Source organism: Prionailurus viverrinus, chromosome B1, assembly GCF_022837055.1.
Source record: "Prionailurus viverrinus isolate Anna chromosome B1, UM_Priviv_1.0, whole genome shotgun sequence".
NCBI lineage: Eukaryota > Metazoa > Chordata > Mammalia > Carnivora > Felidae > Prionailurus > Prionailurus viverrinus.
This window is the reverse complement of record NC_062564.1, coordinates 166,163,455-166,189,967: the sequence shown is the minus strand read 5'-3', so window position 1 is coordinate 166,189,967 and position 26,513 is coordinate 166,163,455. Positions and strand designations below refer to the sequence as shown.

Here is a 26,513-nt window from a genome sequence, read left to right as displayed (position 1 = left end):
GTATGGCATTGTAGAATTAAGAGGGAAATTGTGTAATACCAATTCTTATGTACCACAGAAAGTATAGAGAGGAAAAAAAGACATGCAGATGAGAAAGTCTTCACAGATGTCATGGGGCTTGAGTGAGGCCCTGAGAATTTGGAGAGGAAATGTATGGACATTTATGGACAAAGACACAGAAGCAGGAAAGAATGTGCCCGTGGAACACGGATAAAAGACAAGTCAGTCTTGAAAGAGAAGGAGCGTATAAAGGGGTCCAAAGTTAAAGACAGATGAAATAGTTTATGGTGAGTCCACTAATTGGGGAAAATAGTCCAAACATTTTGGTTAAAAAAAAAAATATGTGAAATGAAAGATTTTTCCAGAGAAATTATTTATTTCTACCTTCATCTATTCAGTCTTCTATAACAAATTACCATAGCCTGGGTGGCTTGCAAACAACAGAAATTTATTTTCCACAGTTCTGGAAGTTGAGAAATCCAAGACCAAGGTCTTGGCAGATTTGGTGTCTGGTAAATACCCACTTCCTTGTTTATAATAAGATGGCCATCTTCTTGCTGGGTCATCACATGGTGGAAGGGGTGAAAGAGCTCTCTGGGGTTTCTTTTACAAGGACACTAATTCCATTCATGTGGGCTCCACTCTCATGACCCAAACACTTCCCAAAGGCCCCACCTCCTAATACCATTACTTGACATTAGGAATTAACATATGAATTTGGAGGAACACAAACATACAACAGCAATTGAACATGATGTTCCTACTATGGCAGGTAGGTCCCTATTAATAATTTATCCACGGGATACTGAGTGCTTCCCAGGAAATGGAGGCACCAAACATTTCCTAATCCTACTTCCACCACCAACCACTACTCACATTTCTATGCTCCTCTTTACAACAAAATCCCTCCAAAAAGTTCTTTTTTAAAAAAAAAAAAATTTAATGTTTATTTATTTCTGAGACAGAGAGAGACAGAGCATGAGTGGGGGAGGGGCAGAGAGAGAGGGGACACAGAATCTGAAGCAGGCTCCAGGCTCTGAGCTGTCAGCACAGAGCCCGACGCGGGGCTCGAACTCACAAACCGAGAGATCATGACCTGAGCCGAAGCCGGACGCTCAACCGGCTGAGACACCCAGGTGGCCCCCTCCAAAAAGTTCTATACTATCTTTTATTTCTCTCCTTTCACTATCTTATGTTTTTGCCCCACCCACTCCGCTAAAACTACTCATGCCAATGACATGCACATTGCTGAAACCAAAAGTCAGTTTTCAGCCCTCATTTTACTTGACTTCTCAGCAACTTTTAACACAACTGACCGTTGCTTCTGCCTTGATACACTTTCTTCCCTTGGTTTCCAGGATATCACATCCTCCTACCCCTGGGTTGTCCTCTCTCATCTCCTTTGGCTTTACTACTTCTCTTCTCCCACCCTCTTAATGTTAGGGCTCAGCTCTTGGTCTTATCTTCTCTATCTAAACTCGCTCTTAGGGCATCAGGGTGGCTCAGTCAGGTAAGCATCAGACTTCAGGTCAGGTCATGATCTCGCTATTTGTGACTTTGAGGCCTGCATCAGGCTCTGTGCTGACAGCTCAGAGCCTGGAACCTGCTTCAGGTTCTGTGTCTCCTTCTCTCTCTCTGCCCCTCCCCCACTCACGCTCTATCTCTCTCTCTATCAAAAATAAATATGCATTAAGAAAAATTAAAAAATAAATACATAAATTCACTCTCTTGATTATGTCACCAGTCCCATAAATTTATACTGTCTGTATCCAGGTGACTTTCAAATATATAGCTCTAGCTCAAACATCTCTAATAAACTCCAGACTTGAGGGGCACCTGGATGGCTCAGTCAGGTAAGCATTAAACTTCAGCTGAGATCATGATCTCATGGTTCGTGAGTTACAGAGCTCCATATTGGACTCTGTGCTGTCAGCACAGAACCTGCTTTGGATCCTCTGTCTCCCTCTCTCTCTCTCTGCCCCTCCCCAGTCTGCATTCTCTCTCTCACTCTCAAAAGTAAGTAAAACTTAAAAACAAAGAAACAAACAAACAAACAAAAACTTCAGATGGCTTTCCAGGGGAATTCTACCAAACATTTAAGGAAGAGTTAACACCTATTCTGTTCCAAAAGATAGAAATGGAAGGAAAACTTCTAAACTCTTTCCATGAAGCCAGCATTACCTTGATTCCAAAACCAGACAGAGACCCCAAGTGGGATTTATACCTGGGATGCAGGGCTGGTTCAATATCCGCAAAACAATTAACATGGTTTATCACATCAATAAAAGAAAGTACAAGAACCGTATGATCCTCCAATAGATGCAGAGAAAGCATTTGACAAAATACAGCATCGTTTCTTGATAAAAACCCTCAAGAAAGTGGGGATAGAAGGAGCATACCTCGAGATCATAAAAGCCATATATGAACGACCCAACACTAATATCATCCTCAATGGGGAAAAACTGAGAGCTTTCCCCGTAAGGTCAGGAACAAGACAGGGATGTCCATTCTCGCCACTGTTATTCAACATACTATTGGAAGTCTTACCCTCTGCAATCAGACAACACAAAGAAATAAAAGGCATTCAAATCGGCCGGGAGGAGGTCAAATTGTCACTCTTCGCAGATGACGTGATATTCTACATGGAAAACCCAAAAGATTCCACCAAAAAACTGTTAGAACTGGTTCATGAATTCATCACAGTTATAGGATATAAAATCAATGCACAGAAATGCATTGCATTCCTATTCACCAACAATGAAGCAACAGAAAGAGAAATCAAGGAATCGATCCCATTTACAATTGCACCAAAGACCATAAAATACCCAGGAATAAATCTAACCAAAGACGTGAAAACTCTATACACTGAAAACTATAGAAAGCATATGAAAGAAATTGAAGAATACACACACAAAAAAAGGAAAAAAAGATTCCATGATCCTGAATAGGAAGAATATTTTAAGTAAAACTTAAATATTGTTAAAATGTCGATACTACCCAAACAATCTACATATTCAATGCAATCCCTATCAAAGTAACACCAGCATTCTGCACAGAGTTAGAACAAATAATCCTAAAATTTGTATGGACCCAGAAAAGACCCTAAATAGCCAAAGCAATCTTGAAAAAGAAAACCAAAGCAGGAGGCATCACAATCCCGGACTTCAAGCTATACTAGAAAGCTGTAATCATCAAGACAGTATGGTACTGGCACAAGAACAGACACTCAGATCAATGGAACAGAATAGAGAACCCAGAAATGAACCCACAAACCTAATCTTTGACAAAGATTAATCTAATCTTTGACAAAGCAGGGAAGAATATCCAATGGAATAAAGACAGTCTCTTCAGCAAGTGGTACTGGGAAAACTGGACAGCAACATGCAGAAAAATTAACCTGGACTACTTTCTTACACCATACACAAAAATAAACTCAAAACGGATGAAAGACCTGAATGTAAGACAGGAAGCCATGAAAATCCTAGAGGAGAAAGCAGGCAAAACTTCTTTGATCTTGGCCACAGCAACATCTTACTCAACATGTCTCCGGGGGCAAGTGAAACAAAAGCAAAAATGAACTACTGGGACCTCATCAAAATAAAAAGCTTCTGCACAGTGAAGAAAACAATCAGCAAAACTAAAAGGCAACTGACAGAACAGGAGAAGATATTTGCAAACGACATATCAGATAACGGGTTAGTATCCAAAATCTATAAAGAACTTACCAGATTCAACCCCCAAAATACAAATAATCCAGTGAAGAAATGGGCAAAAGACATGAATAGACACTTCTCTAGAGAAGGCATCCAGATGGCCAACCAACACATTAAAATGCTCAACATCACTCATCATCAGGGAAATATAAATCAAAACCACAATGAGATACCACCTTACACCTGTCAGAATGGCTAACATTAACAATTCAGGCAACAACAGATGTTGGCAAGGATGTGGAGAAAGAGGATCTCTTTTGCATTGTTGGTGGGAATGCAAGCTGGTGCAGCCACTCTGGAAAATAGTATGATGGTTCCTCAAAAACATAAAATAGAACTACCCTACAACCCAGCAATTGCACTACTAGGTATTTATCCAAGGGATACAGGTGTGGGGTTTCAAAGGGACATATGCACCCCAATGTTTATAGCAGCACTATCAACAATAGCCAAAGTATGGAAAGAACCCCAATGTCCATCGATGGATAAATGGGTAAAGAAGATGTGGTATATATATATATATATATATATATATATATACACAATGGAGTATTACTCAGCAATCAAAAAGAATGAAATCTTGCCATTTGCAACCACATGGATGGAACTGGAGGGTATTATGTTAAGCGAAATTAGTCAGAGAAAGACAAATATCATATGACTTCACTCATATGAGGACTTTAAGAGACAAAACAGATGAACATGAGGGAAGGGAAACAAAAATAGTATAAAAACAAGGAGGGGGACAAAACATAAGAGACTCTTAAATATGGAGAACAAACTGAGGGTTATTGGAGGGGTTGTGGGAGGAGGGATGGGCTAAATGGGTAAGGGGCACTAAGGAATCTACTCTTGAAATCATTGTTGCACTATATGCTAACTAATTTGGATGCAAATTTTTAAAAAATTTTTAAAAAGCAACTTTAAACTCCAGACTAGAGTCCATTTGGCTAATAGACATCCCAAATTTCACAAGATCACAGAACTGATCTTTCTCCCCAGACCTGCTCCATCTACAGTCTTCCCCATCTCAGTTTACCACAATACTATCTTTACAGTTGCTTGAGTCAAAAAAAAAAACTTTTCAGTCATTCGTGACTCTTCTCAATCTCCAATCAATATCCAATCTGTCAGGGAGTCCTGTTGGCTCCACTTTTTAAAATATATCCAGGATTAAATCATTTATCACCATGTTCTCTGCTACCATTCTGATCTGAGCCACCCAAATGTCTTACTTGGATGACTTCAGTGGCCTCCTAACTAGTCTTGCTGCTTCTACTCTTGCCTTCCTACGGCATATTCTCAATAACAACCAGAGTGATACCTTTTAGTCATAAAATGGCTAAAATAAAAAGTAAATAATAACAAGTATTGACACGGATATGGAGAAATTGGAACCCTCATGCAGTGCTGGGAAAAGTATAATGTGGTGCAGCCCTTTTGGAAGACAGTTTGGCAGTTCTTCAAAAAATTAAAAATCTGACCTAGCAATTTTAGTCCTGAGTCTACACCCAGGAGAAACCAAAAACATACATTCACACAAAACTTGTACATCAATGTTCTTAGCAACATTTTCAAGCCAAAAAAATGGAAACAACCCAAATATCCATCGATTGAGGAATGGATAATCAAAGTGTGGATATGTCTACACAATGGAATATTAGTCAGCCATAGATAGGAATGAAGCACTGATACATATTATAAAACATAGATAAACCTTGAAAACATTATGCCAAGTGAAAGAGACCAGACAAAAAAAGGCATATATTAGATGATTCTGTTTTTATGAAACGTGCACAATGGGCAAGTCTCTAGAAGCAGAAAGTCGTGTTTGTCAGGGGTTTAGGGAGGAGAAACGGGGAATGACTGTTAGAGGCATGGGGTTTCTTTTCCAAGTGATGAAATGTTTAGGAATCAGTGGTGATGACTGCACAATATTGTGAATATATTAAAAATGACTGAATTGTACACTTTTAAAGAGTGAATTTTATGGTATATGAATTATATTGTATATTTTTAAAAAAGACCATAAGGATTCAAGCTTCTTTTCCATGGTTTCCTTGTACAGGACCAGCAGCCTGGGCTGAATCTACTACCACACAGGATTTAGTCTTGTCTTTGAGCTTCACGAGTTTCATGGAAGTCAATCAATAAGGAAACCATCCTTATGTGACAAATGGAATCTGAAGTTAGAAGATTTTCCCTGGAAGTACACTTCCGGGAAAAATTTCGATATAAATCCTTTTATCAGCGACTCTCAGGTAATACAATTGAGGCTATCTTTGTGGTTTAGCCCAAAATAAAGAAATATTCTTTGGAAGCCTGGTGCTTCTATTGACCAACTCTAAAACATTAGGACACAAAATCAAACTTCAACCAATCCCACATAGGAATTTTTGTCAAAGTAGAATAGCCTATTTCCAGATGATCTGGTTTTATATAAAGTTTATGAAGCCAAGGGACACCGAGAATCACATTCTCTTAGACCAACTTTCTCAAATACCAGATGTCTGAGCTGAACATTTGGCAAGTATTAGAGGGCAGTCTAAATTCTGATTTGTATTGTTGATTAAATAAATGTCCATATGTTTCTAATACTGGGCATGTAGGTAGCAAAGTCAATATACTGTCATGAGAATTAGGGGCTGATTTATATCCTTGTCTAATCAAATAGTCATCATACTTCCAGGCTGGGGTGAACTCATGATATCTGCAGATGGGCGTAAAAAGTTGTACAGATTCAGCAAAGAACTCTCAATCTTCTCATTTGGGCAAGCACTTAGTTGAGAGCTGAGCATTTGTGCTGTTAGACATGGAAGGTGTAATTTGCATCTGAAAAACTCCAAGTGTAGGTTTTTTAATCAACTGCCTCTATCATGAAAGTATTTCAATAGAAGCCCTGCAAAACATGTAATTCGGTCTAGACTTACATTTTGATAAACTAACTCCAACCTGTACCCTCCCTGCATTTGGAGTTAAAGTATATTAGTTTGGGACACTACACTACAACGTTATTCTCTATAAATGTTTACTGAATGACTAAATGAATGACTTAATAAATGTATATTATAATATCAAGACAATGATAGAGTTGAATATTTTTCTTACATACTTCTAATAGGTATGCCAGGTGCTATGCTGTACATGAACCATTCTCAGATGACAAAGAGTCTGGAAGTTTTTTCCAACAACTTTATGTTCTAGGTTGTTTCCTTATGTGTCTTCCCCACTACATGGTAAGCTCTTTGATGATATTTTCACCCCTGCATCCTCCACATAATGCCTACTCTAGTTCAAGGCCCATAAGCAGATTCTCAAAACAACAACAACAACAACAACAACAAAACAAAACAAAACAAAAACCCAATAGGAAAGACATACTGAATAGAACTAATTGGGGTTGTGCTTTAAGCTTCAAGTTTCTGGGTGTAAAGCATGTTTGAAGGTATAAAGACAGACCTACTCCACTCCAGAAGCTTAAAGAGGACAGCTATAATGTTTTCCCTTCCTTTGGCAGCTGGAGTGTAGGTCAATGACTAATCATGGCCAGACAGACCTTTCTGTAGGGACTTTGAATCTAGAGGAAATGACTCAGATGCAGGGTTACTTAGAGTTTGAGGCATCAGTGGCAGAACTGTGAATTCACAGTACAGCTGCGACTCACCAGAGACAGTGGGAACAGAGCAGATTCCTAAGTAGCCCATTCCTACTGTAGGAATCAATGGCCTCTTCTTGCCCATTATCTTCATTCCTGCCCCAGCCTGGCTCTCCAGACTTCTGTCAATTCACGATCTACCCAAGAAAACTGAAGAGTTCTCTTGACGGCAATCAGAAAGTACAAAAATACTAAGGTTACCCTTCCTACTCATTTCCTTCAAAGACTTATCACTACTTACCCATTAACTCACTCAAATAATGCTTATGGTTTTCCAGCCACACTGCTCTCTCAGACTTTCCTAGCCTTTCTGTGAAATAAAGGTATGTTTAAAAAAAAATCTAAATGTCTTTTTCCATTTTAAATATCTAATATATTGAAATAACATTTTCCCACTATTTTAAGGAAATGAAGAAAGTAGCGTAAGAAATGTAAAAAAAAAAATCCAATATGCATACAATAGCCAAAGATGGCAACCACCAAAATGTGCCTCGTTGGATGAACAGATTTAAAAATGTGGTGTATCCATGCAATGTAATATTTTTTCAGCCATAAACAGCAATGAAATGCTGGTCCATAGTTGTATAAAAACACTATGCTAAGTGAAAGAAGCCAGATAATGGAGATGGTTGCATAGCATTGTGAATACACTAAATGCCACTGAATTTACCCTTTAAAATGGTTAAGATGGTGAGTTATGTTATATGTATCTCATCAAAACAAAAAACGAAAATCCAATATACAAAAAAATTAGAAGAGATATCAAAGAGAATATTTAAAACAAGATCCCTTCTGTTTATAATAGAGCAGGGTGGCCTGTCGGAAGAATTTTTCGGCTGGCAAAATCTTTGCGGTTGCGACTTTTCCTCAGAACTCTCAACAGAGTTATCGATCATTATGTTAATCCAGTTTTCATATTAAGAAATAACCTATGTTTTGGTGAGAGGAAAATAAAGCTCATTCAAAAGGCTTTTCACTTATCTCTGATCACAGTCACATACCATTTCATTTAGATATCCGTAAGGATGTTGTGAAAATGAAGTATAATTTAATGGATCTTGATGGATATAATTTTTCCGCTCTGGCAAAGTTGAAAGTTCTTTCTTACATAGTAGCATCAGTTACTCAACTTTCCAAAGATGTAAGACTTTACATGGGGAAAATAGGCTGAAGATACTGGGATTTATGTCACTCTTCAAACTGAGATAACAAAAATGCGCTGCTAGTTTCTATCCCATAATTCATAGCTCATTATTGAAAAATTGTTTCAAGTTTGTTCAGTGGAATCCTGGGAAATGACATTTACTCAATTTTTTATTCTAGAATTTTAATATTTGTTTGTCTTTTATTTCCATCATTTCCACATTTCCCCCCAAATCTCACATACAGCAGGGGTAAAAAAATATATATGTGAATACATATCCTCACATATACATCTAAGACCCTCAGTTATTGCTTTCCATCCCCAACAGAACTGAAAAAGAAAACCCCACAACATAGCAAGTATCCAACTTTCAAAGTATAGGTTTCAGTCTATTTGTATCAAAGCCAGAGTTAGTGTCTTTTCATTCTACTAAGGAGCCAAAATGGCAAATTATTTCCTGATTTACGTTTCCTAATTACTACTGAGGGTAAAGTGAAATGCCGTCAACTTTAAGTTCTATTTCTCAACTTATTAAAAAATGTGTGTTGCTTAAAAAGAAATTTTCAGTACCTCTTGGGAGAAAAACCTCAATATTTCCCCATCCAGGTTGCTTGGAGGAAACCGTCTTAATGCTTTTGCAAACACTCAAAGTGTTTCCTTTCAGAAGTTGTTAAAATACAATTACTGCATTTACATGTAGTGAGAGGCTTCATCAAAGTGGCTTTTCACCGCAGCCTCTTCAGAGCAGGTGCCTGTCATTAAATATGGTTCTCTCACCTGATTCATTTCCCATGCTCTGGAGGGCTCTATGTGAGAACACTAACTCACTCTGCATTCATAAGGAAGATGTTATTGCCAATTCCACGAAGCCTTCTGAGAAACTCATCAGTGCTACAAACTACTGACCTTACCCTAAACCCATCTGTTTGCAGGCTAGCTGACTCAACGTCTCCTGCCAGCCATCCGCACACACGTGGTGTTCTTTGGCAGATCTGTGAGCCGTCAGGAATGAGGAGGAGCTCACATTTTTAGAGAGGGTCACTGCAGAGAAAAAAAAGAAAGGGAAAACCCTAATTAGAAACATTTCTGCTCAGGAAACCAAAGGCTAACTTAACATGCTTTTGCTTTGCTTGCGTTTGTGTTTCATTGTTTTAATTAAGAACCACTTGATGAGTGCTTGCCCTGTGCTTAGCACTGCTCTCAGTGTTGTGGAAGACTGCAAAAAGTGAATTAGAAATGTTCTCTGCCCTCCAGGAACCACAGGCTCTAGTGAAAGACATGGGCAGTTCTTAACTTTTCTTTACGACTTACAAGACGACCAGAGGCAGCACTCAAATCCCTTGAGTTTATCCAGTGATTTGCACAGCTATCAGGGGTTAGTTGTCACTTTGTTCATTTCATTTCCTTTCAAGAGAGTATGTGAGAAGGCAAGGGTAGGCAAGCGATGTTAAGTTAGGACTAATTTGGTATATGCTCTAATTCCTATTTTACAATAGAGCATCCTCTCTACTTCCTACGCCATAGATTACTTGTGAAACACTGTGCAATTAATCACAGCACAAATGATGATCATGGTGTGGCCAGATGATGCAAAAGACTGAAATAAGAGCTCAGTGAATGGAAGGATGATGAGTATGGAACAACAGAATTAATCAAACCCAAGATTACAAACTGCAACACTGGATACTGGTGGGAGATGCCTTTAGGTCCTGTCCATGTAAGGAGCTAGGTAGATATCTATTTCCTTTGGATCTAGAGCAAGAGCACAGGGAAGACGGAAGACCCGCTTTTTTAAAAATAATCAATAATAATTTATTTCAAAACTTTGAATATAGTTTGTTGGATTTTCCATTAGCATTTTACATTTTTTTCTCTTTATTTTCCTCCAAGATTTTATTTAAATTCAACTTAGTTAACATACAGTGTGGTATTAGTTTTAGGAGTAGAATCTAGTGATTCATCACTTACATGCAACACTCAGTGCTCATCACAAGAAGCACCCTCCTTAATGCCCATCACCCACTTAGCCCATCCCCCCACCACCTCCCCTCCATCAGCCCTCAGTGTGTTCTCTATCATTAAGTCTCTTATGGTTTGTCTCCCTCTCTGTTTTTATAGTATTTTAATTTTCCGTCCCTTCCCCTGTGTTCATCTGTTTTGTTCCTTCAACTCCACATGAGTGAAATCATACGATATTTGTCTTTTCCTGACTTATTTCACTTAGCGTAACACATTCTAGCTCCATCCACTTTGTTGCAAACGGCAAGATTTCATTCTTTCTGATTGCCAAGTAATACTCCATTGTATATACATACCAGCTCTTCTTTATCCATTCATCGGTCAATGGACATTTGGGCTTTTTCTATAATTTGGCTATTATTGATAAAGCTGCTATAAACATTGGGGTGCCTGTGCCCCTCTGAATCAGTACTTTTGTATCCTTTGGATAAATACCTAGTAGTGCAATCGCTGCATTGTAGGGTAGTTCTATTTTTAACTTTTTGAAGAACCTCCATATTGTTTTCCAGAGTGGCTGTACCAGTCTGCATTCCTACCAACCAGTGTTAAGAAGGTTCCCCTTTCTCCGCATCCTTGTCAACATCTGTTGTTTCCTGAGTTGTTAATTTTAGCCATTCTGACAGGTGTAAGGTAGTATCTCATAGTTTTGATTTGTATTTCCCGGATGATGAGTGATGTTGAGCATTTTTTCATGTGCCTTAGCCATTTGTATGTATTCTTTGGAGAAATGTCTATTCATGTGGAAGACCCACTCTAATACCCTATTCCAGGAGGTGTCCGTGATATCAGAATGACAGAATATTAATAATTGTTGAAGCTGGGTGATAATAAAGAGTCTAAAAATTGTATTCTAGCAGCTATATGGTCATAACAATTTAAACCCAGATGTTTTTACATATAATATGGACATTTCAAATAACAAAATAACTTAGGGGGAAATGTTCTGTGTGTTGGAAATAACATCTCTGAATCACTACTGCCAGCTGTTATCATAGTAAAACAAAACAGATGAAATTGGTCAGTAAATTCTGTGAAGTCACTTAGGACTTATTAAGCTTAAATAGCTGATAGGTGTTCCAGTGAGTGGCCAATGGCAGAAACACACAGCTCACCACAGTCCCACTCATCAGAACTGTCCAAGCAGTCGGCTTCACCATCGCACCAGCGCTCACGGGACACACACTCATGGTTCGCGCATTCGAGTTCATCGTCTTGGCAAAATGCTGGCATGGGGAACAAGAAGCGAGACGATGGAAACATTAAACAAGTGTGATCATCATTCACATGCACATTATCATCTGTCAGCAGGAGCAGGGAAGGAAGAAAAGCTGCGGGTCCCTGAGGCCTCCAAACAGGTTTCAGGACAGAATAACTGAATTGGTAAAAACTCCTATCACAGATGCCAATCCATGCAAATAGCGAGCATTTAAATGATACTACCATCTCCAAGTCACTAAATTGTCTAGTTCTGACACCAGGATTGTAAAAGTGGTACCCAGAGCAGCAGAACTTCCAAAGATTGAGAGAACAGCATTAAAATCTGCTGTGGCATGAGGCCAGCACTGGGGATGAGAATGAAGTGACCACAAGATGGAAACCAGCTCTGTCCACATACATGGATAATGTTTATTCTTTAAAAATCTCTACTATTAAATGACTCCCTGAATCACATACTAATTCTGCTGGGTTTTTAAATCATAGTGACACTCCTTGATTGCCCGCCTGCCTAACATCCATTTCCTTTCTTCCTCCTTTTTTAAGGGAACCTGATTCTGTTCAGCTTCCCACAGCTCCAGAAGATCCTGACTAGTGTAAGTGGGACATTGCATTTTCTAGCTACAACTATTTTTTTTCTGAGTATAGTTACTAACCCAATGGAAAAGATGGGACCCAAGATCAGAGTTCTGGCCTACCATTTCTTGGGTTGTGCTTTCCAAGATAGTTCCTACCCAAACCCTGCTGGCCAGATCATGCATCCCAACCTGGGACAGGGGCAGCCTGAAGGAAACAGCACTTTTTCTAATTGGTTTTCACTAAGGGGTGCTTCTTTTTGCAATCCAGCTATTTAGGTGGTATCTTTTCTAATTCACACAAAGACCCCTGAATGCTAGCTGGAACCTTGTTCAAAGTTGGCCAATCTGAGTGAACGCTTAAGTGATATTCCAGAGATGAGGGCAAGGTCATCATCACTCCTTCTCACTGGATATGATCAAGAAAGCATGGCATCTCAGTTGCTCTTGGCAGCCATCTTTTGACTCTCGCAGATCTAGTCTGAAGTCAAGCTGAACTTAAAGAATCTAAGAAGAGGTGCTGAACTCCAACATCTAGCCTCAAGAATCCTTCCTGTACTTGACTTTGAAAATGATAATACAAGACAGTGATACATATGATATAAAATAAAATAAAATAAAATAAAATAAAAGTCTTCACTGTTTAAGTCAGCCTGAGCTGGGCTTTCTGTTACTAGTAGATAAAATATCTTGAGAGATCATTTTTTTCTGGTTCTAAAACTAGTGGCCATTCATTTAGAAAATGTAGAAAAGACAGAAAAGCAAAAACACTTAATAATCCCACCACCTAGAGATAAGAACTGTAAACTGTTTCTTGTGACTTTCTGATCTTTTCCTATATGTGGGTATCAGCACTTTAAAAATTCACGACAATAGTGCACATAATACTTTATATTTTGTTTTATTTGCCTAATGACATGTAATGAACCCAGGAGAAATTATTCTTTCCATTTGATTTTCCAAATGCATATTATTGCATTTTAGGGTTGTATTTTCTGTCCCCTTTTTTTATATAGTTGGATAAAATTATAATTTTTCCATATGATAAATAATACTAGAATAATATCACTGTGCATATAATTTACACGTTATGTTCTTGCATATATTTTTATAAGTGGAGATTTGTTCGTAAGATCTGAACATACTAAAAGCTTTTGATACATATTTCCAAATTTCTAGATTATATTCAAAATTAGAGGTAATCAGTGTTTAACATATAAAAAGTTGTGTTGGTCAATTCAAGGTAAGCACTTACAACAGTTTTTCTCATCCATGGCATCAGGGCAGTCTGGGAACCCATCACAGATAACTGTGTGCTTCAAACATTGTTTATTGGATGGACATTCCCAAAGATCTCTCTCTTTACAACCTGAAGACAGAAGAAAAGGTTATTTGCAATAGATGTGGAGATAAAAATACTGATGGATTTGATGAAGCAACGTAGAAAAATTATAGCACAAAGTCATGATTTCTTTCTTCTTAAAAAGTCTTGACTTCTGGGGGTGCCTGGGTGGCTCAGTCAGTTAAGTGTCTGACTCTTGATTTTGGCTCAGGTCATGATCTCACGGTTCGTGAGATGGAGCCCCACGTCAGGCTCTGCGCTGGCAGCATGGAGCCTGCTTGGGATTCTCTCTCTCCCTCTCTCTCTGCCCCTCCCCCACTCACATGCTCATTCTCTCTCTCCTCTCTTTCTCTCTCAAAATAAATAAATAAACATTTTTTAAAAAGGCTTGGCTTGACTTCTGTATACCATGAAAACTGTAATTTTTAGAGCAGAAATATTCGATAATCTCCATGCTGCAATATAAATAGGACAGCTTTCCTAAGAGAAGATCAAAAGTGACATATGGGAAAAGGGGGAAAAAATGGAAAAACAGCTATACACTGACACTCATCTTTAGCTATTCTTTTTGCCTTTGGAGTCCATTTGCCAATGCATTAGACTCAACTATGAAATGATAACTTATGCTTTAAGTAAATATGCTAACACCTAGTGATTTAGATGCATATTATCTTAAAAATGTAATTTCAGTCAACAAATAGAAAGGCCATCTGTGTGTTTAGTAAGAGGCACCTCCTATGCCAAATAGCAACAAAATTAATTTATTTTTATTTTTTAAAATTTTTAATGTTTATTTATTTATTCATTTATTTTAAATATATGAAATTTATTGTCAAATTGGTTTCCATACAACACCCAGTGCTCATCCCAAAAAGTGCCCTCTTCAATATCCATCACCCACCCACCCCTCCCTCCCACCCCCCATCAGCCCTCAGTTTGTTCTCAGTTTTTAAGAGTCTCTTATGCTTTGGCTTTCTCCCACTCTAACCTCTCTTTTTTTTTTTCCTTCCTCTCCCCCATGGGTTCCTGTTAAGTTTCTCAGGATCCACATAAGAGTGAAACCATATGGTATCTGTCTTTCTCTGTATGGCTTATTTCACTTAGCATCACACTCTCCATTTCCGTCCACGTTGCTACAAAGGGCCATATTTCATTCTTTCTCATTGCCACATAGTACTCCATTGTGTATGTAAACCACAATTTCTTTATCCATTCATCAGTCCAACAAAATTCATTTAAAAGCCAGGTACAAAAGCTGTTACCTCAGTAACATAGTCTAAGAGATCTAAGGATGTCAACTTCATCAATTAATAGGAGAGATGAACGTAATTTGCACAAGATCAGGACCATAAGCTTGAACTGTAATTTGCCTATTTAATAGCAAGAACTTGCAATGAACTTTAAAAATGCCATTTGCATCAAAGGCAGTGCGTTTCATTCATCTGCTGAAACATGCCAAGAGTCTAATGCATTCTTGTCACTCCAGTGGGATCCATGGTCCTTACTAGGCTGCCAGGTCCACGAAGGAGGAGTCCCCATGCTGTTCATCTTTGGCTTCCCGCCGCCCCCCCCCCCCCCCCCCCCCCCGCCCCACATATCACAATAGCCCTTGGCAGGCCTTCAACACATGTGCATTTTAAATGATGGGGGTTGGGAGGGAGGAGAGGGTGGGTGATGGGCACTGAGGAGGGCACCTGTTGGGATGAGCACTGGGTGTTGTATGGAAACCAATTTGACAATAAATTTCATATTAAAATAAATAAACAAACAAACAAACAAATGTAGGGAACAGAAAGTCTCTTCACTTCCCAGGAAAAGATCATTTAGTTTAAGGTGAGTGAAATGCAAAGCAGCGATCAAATAAGGACTTTCTTAAAAGAGACTATTTCCTGTTTGACCTACTACAAATAATTCAGAGAAATTTTGTGGGTGATTGACTCAGCTTTCTTGGAATCTGTTATAAGAAAAAAAAATCTGCTCTTATCAAAATTTTCATTGAAAACAGTAACCAAAATAAGTCACTAGAAGAGAAATTTTTATTATGAGCTACAATTAGATTTAAAGTGTTTCACCATTCAAAACTCTAGGAAATGAACAGTGAGGGTGTTTCACTAGCGGTACATCTGGAACAGTCTTAGGCCCAGAGATGTCTATTCTAGGAACTCATGGGTATATTATGGAGTTTCAGCTAGCAGAGGATACAGACATCATCTGGAGTGTTCTGACAATAACAGTCTCATCAGTCTCATTACAAACGTCACCACTTGCCAGCAGAGGATGAGAGAAAACAGCATGAGCCTTTCTGATTATTCACAAGGTACCCTTCCTAAAAGTCCGGAGAATGTGGACTTTTGGAATGGGCCATGAACGACCACAGAAGTAGATTTTCTGGGACATCCATAAGGCCTGAATTCTTAACAGTAATAATAATAATAATGATAGAATTCATTATCCACTACATATACACATTATAAATATTCGTTTTTTAAAAAAATATTCAGGGCTCAAATTTCTTTCTTTCTTTCTTTCTTTCTTTCTTTCTTTCTTTCCTATTCTTTTTTAGAGAGAGAGAGAGCTCAAGAAGGGCAGAGAAAGAGAGAGAAAGAGACAGCAAATCTCAAGCAGGCTCCATGCTCAGCAGGGAGCCTGACACGGGGCTCAATCCCATGACTCTGGGATCATGACCTGAGCTGAAATCAAGAGTCGGATGCTGAACCAATCGAGCGACCCAGGCTCCCCAGTTTTATTTCTTATAATAACACCACAATATCAGTATGTCAGGTGATGATCATTGTTTTATAAGTGAGAAAAATGACATTTAGAGAAAATAAACCAACTGTTCCAAATCACAGCCTTACAGAGAAAGATCCAGTTGGGATCTAGGTGCAAGTCTTTAGCTGTAGTCCTCTGTAAAATGAGAATGTACCATACACATAAGGGGTAGAAAGCAATTTGAGTCCTACCTCTAATTTCACTAGCTGTGTGACTTTGGATAGGTTACTTAACCTCTCTGAACCTCAGTTTCAATATCTATAAAATAGTAATAATAATGCCTGCTACGTAGGGTTGCTATACAGATTAAATGAGTATGAGCATTATCCTCTGTATCGTCTCTTTTCTCATAGAAGTTTGTGTGGCCTAATACCTCTTTTGTGGAGTTATGATGAGCATAAATGAAGTAGGATGAACAGGTCAAGACATTAGTCACATGGAAGATAGTATTCTTATTTTGCAAAGAAACCACTCTTTTTAAAGTGATGTTTTTGGTGTAATTATGTTTTAAACGTATGCTTTAAAATGAAGAGTGTGCCTCCACTAAAAATTAAAGACATTATGGGGGTGCTTGGGTGACTCAGTCGGTTAAGCATCGGACTTCAGCTCAGGTCATGATCTCATGGTTTGTGGGTTCGAGTCCAGTGCTGGGCTCTGTGCTGATAGCTCAGAGCCTGGAGCCTGCTTCGGATTCTGTGTCCCGTCTCTCTCTGCCCCTCCCCTGCTCATGCTCTGTCTCTCTTTCTCTCTCAAAAACAAATGAGCATTTAAAAAATTTAAAAAATATATAGACAGATATGGATGGAGTGGGATGTTTAATGGAGTTTCAGGTCATGAAACCAAATAATTATTTATGTCAGAATGCTCACCACCACCACAGAGATCATGACAACACCCACTCCTGGAGGCCATGGTGTGTGGCTAAAGTAACCAAGCCATCCCAGCTTACCCAAGACCTCCTGTTCTGAGCACTAACTGTCCCTCAGTCCAAAAACCTCCCCTGGTCCCAGGCAAACCAGATGCTTCTTTGCCCTACGTGTGCTAAGTTTGCGCTGTGTCGTTCGCTTACTCTAGCTTTCGTCTTCACAAAGACTCTGTGAAGCAGCAGGCTTCCCTGCCAGAGGCAGGTCCCACCTGAACTAGAGCACCGTTGGTTTTTTGGTCTCTCTACCGAAAACGTTGTCATCATCAATAAAGGCAGCAAACCACCTTAAAGTGGATGCTTCTTATATTGGAAGGATGCCCCAGGCAAATATAAGGTGAGTAGGTGGGCTCATTAGGTCTGCTAAGTTGAACTGTAAGAAGTAAAACCTAACATCAGGGAGGGCCGCCTGGGTGGCTCAGTTGGTTAAGCGTCCCAATTGCGCTCAGGTCATAATCTCACAGTTTGTGGGTCCGGGCTCCACATCGGACTCTGGGTTGACAGCTCAGAGACTGGAGCTTGCTTCGGATTCTGAGTGTCTCTCCCTCCCCGTTCGCACTTTCTCTCTCTCTCTCAAAAATAAATGAACATTAAAATTTTTTATTTTTTAAAAAGATGAGGCAGGTGAATCTGGGTCCTGGAGCTGCTGGGGCTGGGACAGTCTGGATGCAGCCATGTTGGGCTGGCATCGGAAGCTGCAGCGGCGAGGCTCAAGGTCCCTACAGAGCATGCAACACTGGGATATGGAAACCTGGGAGATGGAACACTGGGAGATGCAACCCTGGGAGATGGAACCCTGGGAGATGGAACCCTGGGAGATGCAACCCTGGGAGATGGAACTCTGGGAGATGGAACCCTGGGAGATGCAACCCTGGGAGATGCAACCCTGGGAGATGGAACCCTGGGAGATGCAACCCTGGGAGATGGAACTCTGGGAGATGGAACCCTGGGAGATGCAACCCTGGGAGATGGAACCCTGGGAGATGCAACCCTGGGAGATGGAACCCTGGGAGATGCAACCCTGGGAGATGGAACCCTGGGAGATGCAACCCTGGGAGATGGAACCCTGGGAGATGCAACCCTGGGAGATGGAACCCTGGGAGATGGAACCCTGGGAGATGCAACCCTGGGAGATGGAACTCTGGGAGATGGAACCCTGGGAGATGCAACCCTGGGAGATGCAACCCTGGGAGATGCCACCCTGGGAGATGGAACCCTGGGAGATGCCACCCTGGGAGATGGAACCCTGGGAGATGGAACCCTGGGAGATGCAACCCTGGGAGATGGAACTCTGGGAGATGGAACCCTGGGAGATGCCACCCTGGGAGATGCAACCCTGGGAGATGGAACCCTGGGAGATGCAACCCTGGGAGATGGAACCCTGGGAGATGCAACCCTGGGAGATGGAACCCTGGGAGATGCCACCCTGGGAGATGGAACCCTGGGAGATGGAACCCTGGGAGATGCAACCCTGGGAGATGCCACCCTGGGAGATGGAACCCTGGGAGATGGAACCCTGGGAGATGCAACCCTGGGAGATGGAACCCTGGGAGATGCAACCCTGGGAGATGGAACTCTGGGAGATGGAACCCTGGGAGATGCAACCCTGGGAGATGGAACCCTGGGAGATGCAACCCTGGGAGATGGAACCCTGGGAGATGCAACCCTGGGAGATGGAACCCTGGGAGATGCCACCCTGGGAGATGGAACCCTGGGAGATGGAACCCTGGGAGATGCAACCCTGGGAGATGCCACCCTGGGAGATGGAACCCTGGGAGATGCCACCCTGGGAGATGGAACCCTGGGAGATGGAACCCTGGGAGATGCAACCCTGGGAGATGCCACCCTGGGAGATGCAACCCTGGGAGATGGAACCCTGGGAGATGGAACCCTGGGAGATGGAACCCTGGGAGATGGAACTGCAATCTCAAGGACCAGCGGCAGCACCTGTAGAACAGCAACACCAGCACAAACCATAGGGCTCATGGTTCCTCATCAGCTCCTCCCAACTCCTCCCCCATTTAGGGGTGACATCCCCATGTCACCTTCTTCAACATATGCTGGCTTAGGACCCTCTGAGGAGGCAGGATGGGGGAATGGAAAGGCTTTAAACTGCAGGCTGGGGGCCCCCTTCCATGACTCATCCTGGAGGGAGATGGGGACATCTGCCTCCAGGTAAGTCTACCTCCAGGATGAGACAGCTCCCTGCTGCTGGTGTTTACGATGCGAACCAGCGGCTCTGCCCAGCTCGCACTTCGGACATGACATGCCAGCCTCATCTCCTCTGCCATAAACAAGACCTTGGTCCGTCTGAAACAAGACCAAGCAAGACAGGACTCCTCCCCTCCAGGGAAATCCCCCGGGTGACCTTTGAGTTGCCCCCTGGATATGCTAGCACCATGGCAGATGGGTGCTTGGTTATTGCCTTCTGAGGAATGAATAAAGGCACAGAATAAACATTCCAAGCTCTGGAGGATAAAGTGGGCATTCTCTACGTTTTGCAGGTGAGGAAACTGAGGCCCAGAGAAATTAAGTGACTGGCCAAAAGTCACATAGTCTCTAGGAGCTGAGCTGGAATTTAAATTTCACTCTTATGTGGAGCCTGAGAAATTTAACAGAAGACCATGAGGGAGGGGAAGAAAAAAAAGGGGGGGGTTAGAGAGGGAGGGAACCAAAGCATAAGAGACTCTTAAAAACTGAGAATAAACTGAGGGTTGATGGGGGGGTAGGACGGAGGGGAGGGTGGGTGATGCGTACTGAGGAGGGCACCTGTTGGGATGAGCACTGGGTGTTGTATGCGAACAACATAAATTTCATATTAATAAAAAAAATCCAAGTCTAGGTCTACACAGAGCACCCCCGAAATTTTAGGCTGCCTGTCCAAGATGCCAAATGAAATAAATAGCTAAACAGTGAACCAAGTAGCAAAATATCAAAAGAGAAAGCCATTTGTGAGTATCCAACATGATACAGACATAGTGACTCGAACTCTCTTTCGGCCAGTTACAGAGCACAGTCGGGGTCATCCACAAGCAAAGAGAAAGAGAGGCCTGGAGACTACTATTTGCTAAAAATGCCACGCAAGCCATTCTCTTTGAGAAGTCATAGAAATACTATTAAAGAATCCAAATGGATAGGAAAATAGGTCTTTTGGAAAACTTTAAAAATCAAGCTGTACACCCCACAAATATCAGAGTCAGAGGCTTTGATTGCAGCACAAAGGGGTTTTGATCCCAAGAAAAGATTATATTTGAAGATTTTATTTTATTTGAGCCCAGTGATTTTTTTTTAAGATTTCTTTAAAGGTTTATTCATTTTTCAGAGCCAGAACATGAGGTGGGGAGGGGCAGAGAGAGAGGGAGACACAGAATCTGAAGCAGGCTCCAGGCTCTGAGCTGTCAACACGGCCCGACACAGGGCTTGAACCCACAGACCGTGAGATCATGAACTGAGCTAAAGTCACATGCCTAACCGACTGAGCCACCCAGGCGCCCCATTGAGCCCAGTGATTTTCAATCACTTGAAGATAAACAGGAAGGCACTTAATGACACCTGAGTATTTGTATTGTCGTCAGTCTTTCTGCATATGGTGTATATCCTTATACACAGAACAGCGATCAATTAGTAATCGTGATGCTGTATTTATGTCATAAAGGGTTTTATGTCTACAGTATACATAATGAAACTGTCTTAGCCGTATTCCCATTTAACTGCCCCATTGAGAAGACATGCTGCCCCCATCACAGACCAGGTACCACCTGGCTCCTGCTGGTTGGTAGCCCAGCCAAAGCATGGACATAGGCTTAGCAAACTCTAACCTCAGTCTCACGAACTCAAATCTATGCATGAAGGCAAAACCCAGAAATGCAATCCATTGTTATTTCCCTCAGCTCTCTTTTATGCCATTCCTGTTCATTTCTTTGCCCAGATCGTCACCTTTTTCTTCATGGCTTAGATATCAGTGCTTGGAAAAGGTTATGCTGAAAATCAACTTATTTCAAGTTGCTAGTTTAACAGACAGTTCCGTCCACATGGCGGACAGTGTTTTCACAGTGTTTCACAGTGTTTTCAACGGTTGTTTACATTAGCAATTACACAACCAAAACAAACTTTAACGGGGCGTCTGGGTGGCTCAGTCGATTGAGCGTGAGACTTGGGCTCAGGCCATGATCTCCTGGTCTGTGAGTTCGAGCCCCGCATCGGGCTCTGGTCTGACAGCTCAGAGCCCGGAGCCTGCTTCGGATTCTGTGTCTCCCTGTCTCTCTGCCCCTCCCCCACTCATGCCCTGTCTCTCTCTGTCAAAAAATAAACAAACATTAAAAAAAATTTTTTTGAAAAAAAAAAAAAACTATAACAAAAATTTACCACCAGAGCAGATGACACTTCAGAGCAACACTGGTCGTTGCTAAATTCTAACGCATGTACAGGTACCCCCCCCTTTTTCGAAAGTTCACATCACACCACTTCGCTTTTAGGAAAAGATCTACATTAGCAACTGTTTTTACTGACCCCGAGCAATCTGAAGAGGATTGTGCCTTTCACGAGAAACAGCGGAAAGGAAAACAGGAAAACAGCTTCAGCGAGTGAAAAAGGAAAAGAGCTTCAGCATTGGTTTTGCCGCCAGGCTTTACGCAGGCAGCGTGCAGGCCGAGCAGCGAGTAGCGCCCCCCAGCTCCTTCCCTGGGAACTACACTCAGCCTCTCAGCGTCAAGCCACGGAAGCTTTGATGTTTCTCTCTCTGCTTTGTCCTGATTTATTTTGTATACCCACTAGCAAGATGTGTGGTGGGTATTAGAAAGCCTAAGGGAGGATATTTTTAGGCTCTGGGAATACTCAAAATTTTTTTCTACATAAATTAATGGCAATTGCTTCTTCACTTCACACAATTTTGGCTTAGGAAAGTTTTTATAGGAATGCTGTACTTCCGGATCGCAGGGGAAGTCTGTATTTTAAAAGCATAGTTATAAATGGTGTGCTTCGGCTACCATGTTTTCCTCCTGCGGATTTGCCAAAGAAACACAAAATAAATTTCCAACGCGTCAATTATTTTGTAAATAAATAAATCCTGTTTTGAGAGGAAAACCCTACAGTGTTTTTAGAAGTTCTGGAGGATCCGCAGTGTGTGCCAGTGAATGGTTGTCACATTATTCAGTAAAGCCCAAGCCATTAAGTGCGTTAAGCTTCACAATGGACAGAATAAATCAAAACCGCCTGAAGCTTGAGGTGAAACCCGGCTTCACTGGGGCTGGTGTTTGCATTGCTGGATGGTGACATGCATGGCCATGGAACCAGAGGGCCAGACTGAGAAGATGAGAAATGGAAGCTGGGTGGTAGTGCTTCATCGGGCCCTCCTCCACAGGACTTCTTTATTTCATCTTAAGTGTCTTATTCTCTCAGAGTAACGGACATGCCCATTCAAGTGTGTACATACATCCCAAAGGGAAATAAATATATGCAAAATTTCTGTCATTGGTCACTTTGAAAAACTTAGTAAGAGCTTTCTCATAACTAACTACTGTTGGAGCAATTAATGTAAATCCGAATGTATTAATTTCTCTCCCATTTTTAACTTTCCTTACCTAGAGCTCTCAGTAGTGCCATCAATATATTGAGTGCTGATAGAGAGATTCGACAACAGATTGTATCATTCTGGTGTGAATTGACTGCCTTTAATTGAGTGAATAAAGTTTTGATAAAAACTCCTTGCTAAACTAGAAACCTGGCAGTTTAGGGTCATTTAAACCCTACAGAGCTTTGAATTTCTTTTTGCAAAACATATTCTAGGACTCAGACCATTTAAAACTAAGTTTTTACATTTCTCAAAGATTTAGTCCCCTACTGATACATTTAGTCCCCTACTTAGATTTAGGTCGAGCCACCCCAGTAGAGTGCCATGTAACCTCTTTAAGTCATCAAAGCTAATCTAGTTTAAATTGCATCTCATAATACCATAACACACTGAAGTCATAGTTTAGCAAACAAATCCAATAGATTCTCGACAAATGACTTATATAAGGGATATTCAATGAGTTTGGATTTATTTCTCCACATAAAGACCACAAACAAGCAAACAACAGTAGCTTCTCTCTAAGAGAATTACCCCTGGTCATTGGATCATCATCCTGACAGCCCTAATTATCTAGAAGATGCACTTGTCCATATTTATAACAACTGATAGGATTTCAGTTTATTGCTTGTGACATTTGTCTAGACCAGAAGGACAACGTCTACTACAGAAAATTCATTTTGGGAAGCCAGGCAATAGCTCGTATTTCAAAGGCCAAAAGAATAAAATGAATTCAAAAGATGTATTGCCTCGTGTGGTTTAGTGACAGAAAGTGTCAATTCATTCTTAAGCAGAACAAGGTAAATAATCATAGCCAAACTATTCTTTGGATAGCTTTTCAATCATTTTGCTTTATTCTAGAATATTGCTTAGTAAAGAGTATTGCCCGCTTTCTATTGCCTGACACATTCTGAGGTTACAAGTACAGAGGTTTGCAGGGAAATAAAATGGGAATTAGCTTCACTCAAATTACCATTGGCATTTCTGGCCTTTCCACTGGTGATTTTGGAACTCCACGAAGAAACGTCAGAAAGAGTTTTATCCTTTGCCGACAGAAACAAAATCAGAGAGGGCATGGAAACGAATTCCAATTAAATTTGAACGTTGGAGCCTGAACTCTGTCTGTGTACCTTAGATGCCTCTTTAGCAACATGGAAATCATATGCAAAGACACTGTTATTCTGACTTTTAAACAGAGGACAACTGCTTTAACGTTTCTAATCATAAAAATAATCCCTTGCATTTGTGAAGTGCTTCTCCTTTTACTAGGGACATATATCAGCAAGGTCATAAACGGAAGTATAATTTAGGGAAAATCAATAGAGTTAACAGGAAAAATACCTACTGAGTCATACCTTGCCATTTGGTAATATTAAAAGTAAATGCATTAGCATTCGATCCTTATCCCTGCCCATGACTATCAGAACAGCTCACATTTTTAAATACAGGCCTTTATCCTAGCCAGGCATTAACGTATATTCCAGAAAAGTGTCATCTCACACGCATACCGCAGTTTTCTTCATCACTGTCATCGTCACAGTCAGCCTGGCCATCACACCTTCTAGAAGCCAGAACACACCGTCCAGAGCCACACTTGAAGTGACTAGGTGAGCATTCTGTTAAAAACAATAAGCCACTTTATTGTCGCTGGACAGAAAACCTGGAAGCATCAACTGATCTATCCATTTACGGGTGGGCTATTGCCAAGGAGCTATTCCTGAAGAGAAGATGGTCTTCCACAAAGCTGAGCCAACCAAAGGTAGCTTGGCTTTCTCTGCTTGCTGATGGGGATCTTTTTCCTTCACCCTTGGCATCGTCTCTCCCGTCAGTTGTTTAGTGTCTTTATGCTTTCCAGCAATTAACTACCTTCCCGAATGGACAACCATGTCCATTCCACGGATTGTCAGAGCCTGAAATAGCCCATGGAGCCAATGCTTCTAATGACACCTTGATGTGTCCAACTGTTTCCAGTTCTAATCCTTCCACCAGGTGGGCAGGTCCCGGATTCCCTTTCTCTACCTGATGATCCTATGTTGCCAAGGTCTCTAAAAACTTTAAAGTAACCAAGGCTCGATGTTCACCATTACCTACAGGAACCCTAGTATAAAAGCCGCCTATAATGGGCTCTGTGAGTTGAGTATGGTCAAGATAAATACCTGGAATATTACATACATCTCTGCAATTTGTTTTTAAAATGAAGACAGCGTTTAACAGATCAGCACCACATTCTTCAACGAATCAAGTTCATAGACTCACTCACCCATGCCGCCTGATCGACAACTAAATAAAACACAGCAAGAACAATAACAACCGGGAAACTCAAGAAGGGAGCTGATCTATTCGTCCATGTTAGATACCCGGCAGTAATTGATTTAAAAATTAACCTTCCACATCTTCATCAGGCATTAGGCAAGTTTGGTTGTCTGAATTTTCCTCTGGAAATTGACTGCAATCTGTGTCTTCAGGCCACTGCAGGCCCACGATCCCAAGAACAGACTCACAGTGTTCTTTGGAGTGCTCACACAGTGCTCTGAAAGAGAAAGAAAGAGTAAACATGAGTAACAGAAATAGCTACGTCTGAAATGGTATGTCAGGAATATACGTAGGGTTCTAATTCTGCACAAGTGTGGGTCTATGTGTGTATCTGGTGTGTGTATATACCAGTATAGATGCACAGATACGTAACAGATATTTGGGAAAACAAAAAGAGTAATACCTCCACAAGGGAAATGCATGCCAGCAACACAATTTCACCAAAAGAAACTTCGTTGCAGAAATAGAAATAAATGTTTGCTGTGTGTGTTTTTATTGAAATGTATTTCACATATAACATGATGTATATTTAAGGTGTAAAACATGTTGATTTGATAACATTTATATACTACAATGTGATGATAGAACCTCTATCACATCACATAATTACCATTTCTCTTTAGTGGTTGAAAAATTAAGATCCAGATTCTTAGGAAGCTTGATGATTATAATACAATACTGTTGTCTATATTCGCTATATTGTGCATAAGATCTCCAGGATCTATATATCAACTAGTCGCAAGTTTACGTGCTTGAACAGCATCCAGAACACAGATACCCTTCTGTTCTCTCTTCTGTCTTCCAAGAAGACACATTCTCCAATGCTTTTATTCCGAGTCAGGAAGTTCCCAGCATCGGTTTGGAGAGTCGGCCACCAAGGGTCATGGCATCTATACCATACCCTCAACCGCAGAGTTCTCTCCCTTTGGCGAACAGCCATGGGAGCCATTCCATGTGCCAGCTTGGCTTACCCAAGGCACTGTCATCATCACTTCAACTTGGATCAGTGGTGTTGACAAGTTTGGCACCTCCCCCCAAACCCATCTACACTGAGCTCAAGTTGGCTAAAATAAAATGTGTTCATTTCTTTTTGAAAGAAAACATACACTAAGCATTGTGCTAGGTGCTTCCATTTGTGTTATCACATTTGTACAAAGCATATATATATGTGTATATATATATATATTTTTTTTCTTCTTTTGAGGGGGGGGAGAGAGAGAGAGAGAGAGAGAGAGAGAGAGAGCACGTGTGTGCCAGTGGGGGAGGGGCAGAGGGAG

The 26,513-nt window shown here is 40.9% G+C and overlaps 1 protein-coding gene across 11 annotated transcripts in view; it reads right to left on the bottom strand.

The window, feature by feature from the left end:
* The window catches only part of CORIN (corin, serine peptidase), a 259,284-nt gene that overhangs the window by 41,331 nt on the left and 191,440 nt on the right, over nucleotides 1–26,513 (bottom strand). For 10 of the 11 annotated variants that reach the window (XM_047857503.1, XM_047857505.1, XM_047857506.1 and 7 more), the window contains 5 exons: nucleotides 25,308–25,453; nucleotides 24,432–24,539; nucleotides 13,577–13,690; nucleotides 11,644–11,754; nucleotides 9,424–9,553 (listed from right to left, as the gene is read on the bottom strand). In XM_047857503.1, coding sequence (XP_047713459.1) covers nucleotides 9,424–9,553; nucleotides 11,644–11,754; nucleotides 13,577–13,690; nucleotides 24,432–24,539; nucleotides 25,308–25,453 — 609 coding nt within the window. The remainder of the gene's footprint in view (nucleotides 1–9,423; nucleotides 9,554–11,643; nucleotides 11,755–13,576; nucleotides 13,691–24,431; nucleotides 24,540–25,307; nucleotides 25,454–26,513) is intronic. The other variant, XM_047857500.1, reaches the window with a different exon arrangement.